The sequence below is a fragment of the Pygocentrus nattereri genome, chromosome 29, assembly GCF_015220715.1.
Source record: "Pygocentrus nattereri isolate fPygNat1 chromosome 29, fPygNat1.pri, whole genome shotgun sequence".
NCBI lineage: Eukaryota > Metazoa > Chordata > Actinopteri > Characiformes > Serrasalmidae > Pygocentrus > Pygocentrus nattereri.
The window spans coordinates 3,668,618-3,675,965 of record NC_051239.1 but is presented as its reverse complement, the minus strand read 5'-3'; the positions used below and the strand labels follow the sequence as shown (position 1 = coordinate 3,675,965).

The window sequence follows — 7,348 nt, the reverse complement described above, 5'->3', positions numbered from 1 at the left end:
CAGACTTCAAGTGCCAGGAAATCCCCAAGGCTCGCTCTACCTGAGCATCATCAAATGACAAGTTGTAATCCTGTACCTTTGTTGCCTTTTCTGACTGGGGAATACTGTCTAATAACTCCTGGTTGTTAGATGTAAACTTGTGCAACCGAAGACCTCCTAACTCACAAATTTTCTTTGCCTCATGTGCAAGCTGAATGGCTTCTTCTGGCCTGTCTACACTGGCAATTCCATCATCTACATAAAAATCTCTCGTTATAAATTGTGATCCCATAGGATACATCTCCTTATACTCCTTGGCCAAGTGCCGCAACCCATAATTGGCACATCCAGGAGATGATGCAGCCCCAAATAAATGCACCCTCATACGGTACTCATGGGGCTCACCACTTAAATCCGCTTTTTCCCACCAAAGAAATCTAAAATAATCTCTATCTTCTTCAGTTACATGAAACTGGTGGAACATTCTCTCAATATCGCACATAAGTGCTATAGAGTTTTTACGAAAGCGAATAAGAATCCCTGTCAAGTTGTTAATTAGGTCAGGGCCAGTAAGGAGATGATCGTTTAGACAAATTCCTTCATACTTAGCTGAACAATCGAAAACTACTCTCAGCTTGTCTGGCTTCTTGGCATTATAAACTCCATGATGGGGAATATACCATTTTTCTCCCAGCTTTCCTCCATCTACAACTTCTTCTGCATTCTTCTTTTCAATAATTTCATTCATGAACTCAATATAATGTTCCTTGTACTTCTCATCCCTCAGGAGCTTCCTTTTGAGATGTACAAGTCTACTAAGGGCAAGCGGCTTATTGTCAGGCAATTTCGGTCTTTCTTTGAAAGGCAAGGGCAGTTCATAGTGACCATAGTTATTCTTAACAATGTTATTCTTCAACTTGTGAAGAAAGAAAAGATCTTCTTGTGAAACAGTTCTCTCATCACCTTGAATATCCTTAAAATCAGATTCAAGTACGTGAATAACATCTATTGGTGCAATGCATGGAGACTCTTTAACCACCACTTTGTGACATACACTAACATGACTCAAGGAGTCAGAACGTGGACATGAATGTCCTACGATACTCCACCCCAAGTCTGTCCGTACAGCATACGGTTCCTCATTTCCACCCAATATCACTTCCCTAGGTGCCAAAGCTCTTGAGCAGTTATAGCCTATCAAAAGGCCCACTTCACATTCCAGCAAAGAAGGAATCTTTGCTGCAATTGTGCGCAGATGGCTCCACTGTTTAGCTGTCTCACAGGTGGGGATGTGTTCACGGTTTACAGGAATACAGTTTTTACTATACGAACAGGGAAGATCAATGTAAACTGCTGAACTATACCCTCTTACTCTAAGGCCCATAACTCGCTCGCTGTTCACTGTCATGCTTCTTCCAATCATAGTAGTCAACTTCAGTTTAACAGGCTGTATATCTAATCCAAAGGTATTGCTAATACTTTGATCCACGAAGGTAGTATCACTTTGTGTATCAAGTAATGCATAAACAAGCCTTTCCACTGTGGGGTTCCCCTTTGAGGACACCCACACTGGAACAATCATGGACGAAATAGTAGAACACTTATCCCCAGTTATACTGAGTGAAACTGCAGATGCTGTCTCGTGGCCTTGACTTAAGGTCTGAGGACCATATTTCTCCATACCATAATCATTGTCATGAAGGCTGGAAGGATGTTTCTTTTTACAAATAACACCCCCAGGCGAAAACTACAATCTCTAGCTCTGTGTCCTGACTTCAAACAACCAAAGCAAAGTCCCTTCTCTTTGACATAATTACGTCGAGATTCCAAGGACTTTGACTTAAATTCAGGGCACAGATTAAGCTGATGATACTCTTGACAAACTATGCATGCTTGCTTTGTGTTCTCTCTAGGTATCTCCCTTTGCTTTCCATCCAAGGCTGCCTGGGTGTTCAAAACGTTAAAGTCACTCTTGTTTCCAAACCTAAAGCCCTTTTTCCCAGATACTAATTCTGATGACCTCAGAGCATGTAAAGAGGTTATAGGGTTGCAAGCAATATCTGCTTCAAAGGCTACAAAGGCTGCAAAGTTCTTAAAACTGGGAAATTCCTTATTCAAGTTCAGAGCCTCCGTAACCTGACGATTCCAACTAGTAATAGCCCAGTCAGGAAGTTTCTGGACCAATTTCTGATTCTCTTCGCAGTCATTCAGGATATCCAAACCCTTCACATGTGGTATGGCGTCCTGACCTCAATTCAGAAAGTCTGAAAACTCCCTTAATCCAACTGCATCCTTAGCATGGATCTTAGGCCATTGGGATAATCTCTCTCTAAAGGCCCTTTGTATGACAAAGGGATGACCATATCTTTGGTTTAAACGATTCCAAGCATCCACATAAGCATCCCTGTCATTTCTATAAAGACTACCCTCAAGGAGATTACGTGCTTGACCACTGACATACTTCTTTAAGTAATACAACTTGTCTACTGAAGAAATACCCTTACTGTCAATTAATGACAAAAATAAGGCCTTCCACTCCACAAACTGTATAGGGTCACAATCAAATACAAAAGGTTCTGGAACTGGTAACCTATTAATAGTCATGTTCTCATACAATGCTTGAGCAAGCGAAGGAACATCCATTTGCACAGGTGAAATATCAGGTACTGAACCTGCCTCCATATAAGACAATGCAATGCTAGGTTGATTGAGGATAGGTGGAAGCCTCTCAAGATCTCCATGTTGAGGCACCTTAGGGCGTACAGTATCTGATGGCTGACTACCTTCCTGAAGGCTCTCCTGCCTGTAAACCTCCAACCTAGCTTGAGCCATTCTCAAATCCTTTTCAATTTGTAAGCGATCCAACTCACGTTTCTGAGCATCCATCATTTCTCTCTGCTTCTCTTCTTTAAGAAGAACCTCATATTCTGCTTCTTTAGCTGCAAACTCTGCTGCTGCTTCTACTCGTTTAGCTGCTAGTGATGACTTCGAATAAGAACTAGTATTGGAAGCTGAATGTGATGCTTGCGAGACAGCTGAACCATAGATGGAATGCGCATATGAACATTTTGCTAGTTCCCGAAGACGAGATCTAACATGATCAACATTAAAATCTTCAATGCCTGAGATGCGTTCATAGGCCACCTTAATAATATCTGCTGTAACAGCCTCACACGCATCTATCCGTCTCCTCATTTCAGCAGAACTGGTAGCAGATTTTCTTAGTTCTCCGTACATACTGACAATTTCATCTCTATGTTTTTCAAGAGCATCAACCCAACTACCAAGCTGAGCTTCTGAAATGTTACATTTAAACTCCTCTCTTGCCTTTTGGACCAAAATTTTCCATTGTTCATATTTAGATAAAAGTTTTCTCTCTCTTTTTTGTGTCTCTTCCCTTTGATATACTGCTCCCTTTTCGCGAACGGCAAGATTGACGTAACCCTTCATCAAACCCTTGCAGCTGAACCTGAAGGTTACAAAGTAGATTTTCATTCTTGTCAATCTCATTTTTAAGTTGTTGTCTTTCTGCTGGCTCTATTGACCTTTCTAATGCTATTTTTTGACCTTGAACTTCAGCCTGAAGGTTACTTATTTGCTTCTCTATTTGATCAATGTTAGATAATGGATTAGATAAATGCGCCATTTCTAGCAACAAATAACCTTAATATAAATAATGATCTACCTAAATAACAAAAACTAACAAAACAAAAAGGCATACATATACCTAAAATTAACCAATGCTTCACAGCTTCAACCCAATTAACAAAAAATAATAATAAGAAGAAAAAGAGAATAAATAAGTACCAGTCTTTAGCCAAACACAGCTTGCTGTAAAAAAATATTAATGGGCTTGAAAGTGGCGAATGAAAGGTCCCAGTTACAAAAGGAAGAAAAAAATGGAAGAAAAGGTAATGAGGTCCGTTGATGATAAAAAATACTTGGATCAACGATCAAAGTTCACCTTTGCTCTTCGTATTTCCAGTTCAATTATAGATGAATGTCACCAAATTGATCTTCAATACAGTCCTGCTCACTGCTATCCCACATGCAACAAATGAGTCAAGAAATACCTCAAACTGAAGTCCTAGAAACCAGCTGTTAGGCACCCTGAACCAACAGCACCTTGAAGAAGCAGAAGCTCACTTTAATCCTTGTGTCCCCAGCAGTCTATGTCCAGCATTCTCCCAACAATGTGGAGCCCGTAGTGAAAGTTCTTACTGTAGCATCCCTGCTGAATAACGGTTTGGCTCTCAAACTGATGGTCTATGCGTCCTTTATTCATTTCTTCGCGTAAACACACCGTAAGAACTAAATACCAAAAAACAAAAACAAAACACAGGAAAACACTTAAGTCACAAGATAAAACCAGTCCCACACATTAAAATACACTCATTTAAATTAAGCAACACCTACAAAATATAAAATTTCAACAATCTAAGACACAACATGCTCAGCATTTCAACAACAGTTCAAGCAGCACAACAACCGATTGGCTAAATACATTCACTAAAAATCAATAGATTTTACCAAATAACAACTTTACCTTATTCACCTACAGCAGAGTGCCAATATTCAAAACCTTTGAATGAGCGGATTGTTTGGTGGGTCCATTGTCCTTGGGGAACAATGGCTCCCACCATTTTACTTAAAGAGCCACCTGACTCACCTCACTTCCTGCTCACCTGTCTCATGCTGAGCATGTCAAATTAAAAGACCCAACTCACTCTCAGGCTGTTTATACAAAAGTATCACACAGACACGGTTAGTTACAGGCTCTGAAATCACTTTTTACACACAAGCAAAGTTTCAGTTTCAGATTTATTTACAACTTAGTTCCAAGTTTAAGTTGAATAAAAACTGGCTTTAAACTCAGGATCACAGATGAGCTCCTTTACTATGTTGATCTGTAGGCATCTGTTCATAAACATAAACCAGCCCAAACTCATTTACTATAAAATGAAATGGTGTTTGTAGAAATTGTATAAAAAGACACATGACAGTCATGACAATACAATAGCAAATACAAATATAGCCGCCAGCGGCGATGAGCGGGTTCAAGCATGTACAAGCAGTACCAGCCCATCAGGCGTAAAAAGGCCTCAAGCTGTTTGAATCTTGTTCAGAGGCCGAGCGAATAGAACCGAAATGATGTCAATTCATCAAAAGGCCTTCAGTTGCCATAAACAACGAGCAGACGTCTTTACCCACATTACAAGTTTCCATTCATATGTACTGAGCTACACTGGTTTGTAGAACATAGATGTCAGAACTACCTGACCATTGGCAGCATTTCTCACATAGTACCCCTTGCACAGTGGACTGGTTCAGTATTTTAGCCATTGACTTGATGTAGGCCAAAGAGAGGCCTAATGCAGTCACACTGGCCCTTTAGGTGTAGAGCAGCTCAGAGAAACTGGGTCAGAATCAGTCAAAAGGCCTCAATATGATATCAGTATTGATCAAGGACTAAATCCATAGATGTTCACCTGGTTTTGGTCAGAATGACCTTTTGACCTTTGTATAATAGGCCTTTGTATAGTGAAATCTTTGAACAAATAAGGCAAAATACCAGACAAGCCGTACAATTTTTGACATGACATGCAATTAGAAAGTTGTTCAGGTGAGTGAAATGAGTCATATGGCACCAATTGTTTGTTGATCAACCTTGTAATAACATTGTAATAGCAATTTAATTGTTTTTGAAGTGTTTTTGAGTGCTGAAGTGCCCGCTAAAGGCCAATCTGGACCAAAAGTAGCGTACCCCCTAAGAGTCACAGTATGTAAACATCTTTCAAGTTTTTAGATGATCTGGCCAATGACTGTTGAGTTATAGCAAATCAAGCTAGAAATACCATGAACGCAGTAATTAATTGATTTATCCACACAACACTGAGTAAAAAACTCGACATGTTTTTGATAATTATTTACCTACAGAGGCTCCCGAATCATTCTAGACCAAATTCCAAAACTTTGGATCAAAATCCAGAGACTAGTTTGAAAAGCATGCTTTTTTTTTTTGACAAAAACATTGCACTGCGTGCTTGAACCCTAATAATAATAATAATAATAATAATAATAATACATTTTATTTAGTAATGGCGCCTTTCAAAGCACTCAAGCACACCTTACAGCGGTTAAAAGAAGATATAATACAACAATATATACCAAATAACTAACAACACTTTGGCAACCATCTAGCAACACCTTGGCAACCACTTGGGATGCCACAGCAACCACCTAATAACACTCTAGCAACGACCTGGGATACCATATCAACCACTTATCAACACTATTACCACCATATAAAATACCATTATAACCATTTGGTAACACCATAGTAACCGCCTAACAACTGCTTAAACTGTGTAATCACGCTGCTTTTTCCTCAGGAGCTGCACTTTTCTAGTTCTAACTGTGATTATGGCCTGTATGCTTCCTCTTCAGGGCTCTGTTCAGAAGCGTTTCGAGTGTCTACAACATCCCTGGAATCTCTGCTGAGATGATGGGCCTGATTATTGACCACGCGTACGCGCGCCCCGTCACCATAAACCAAGAGAACGTAAAGGAGCTGCTGATTGCCGCTGATTACCTGTGTGTCCTGGACCTCCTGCAAGCCTGCTGCCAGTTCCTGGAGGACCAGCTGTGTGTGGAGAACTGCATTGGCATCTGGGGGTTTGCTGAGTTCTACTCGTGCTTGCAGCTGCAGCAGAAAGCCTACCTGTTCATCCTGCACCACTTTGAAGAGATAGCGCGCACATCTGAGGAGTTCCTGGACCTGTCGCTGCCGCAGCTGATAAGCATCATTGTGAAGGACGACCTGAACGTCCAAGAGGAAACGCTGGTCGAGGCCATCCAGCGCTGGATCTCACATGATCCAGATGACAGGCAGGTCCACCTCCCCGCCCTACTGTACTGTGCACATAAGACAGATAAGGGTGAAACGGCTCAAGGCCCATGAGCTCAAGATCTGACATAAGCCAGATGAAAGGGAGGAACACCACCTACCGGCTAAGGGTCCGTATCCCACAATTTTTCTCACATTTTGTTTTTTCATCCTCATCATCAATAAAACGTGCAACCAGATGCAGCCCTTCCACTTTATCTCTACCAGATAGACTCAGTATAACATTGTCAGAGTACTGATAGTAAAGCAAATCGGTCAGAAGTAACAAGACATTCTCTCACTAACGTCTGTAGAAGCAGTCTGCAGTTCTAGGTGCTTGGTTTAATAGACCTGTGGCCATGGAAGTGATTGGAATACCTGAATTCAATGATTTGGATGGGTGACTGAATAGTTTTGGGAAAATATACAACTCCTGTTGTGTACTTAGTGTTAAAAAAAATAAATTCTGTAAAGCTCCAAGTC

General features: G+C 40.7%; 1 protein-coding gene across 1 annotated transcript; it reads left to right on the top strand.

The window, feature by feature from the left end:
- The first annotated feature begins 5,042 nt into the window (after positions 1 to 5,042).
- Positions 5,043 to 6,940, top strand: LOC119262779 (kelch-like protein 10). Its single transcript, XM_037535995.1, has 2 exons — positions 5,043 to 5,053; positions 6,427 to 6,940. The coding sequence occupies exons 1-2, from the start codon at positions 5,043 to 5,045 to the stop codon at positions 6,938 to 6,940; spliced, it is 525 nt and encodes a 174-aa protein (XP_037391892.1).
- Positions 6,941 to 7,348: the final 408 nt, after the last annotated feature.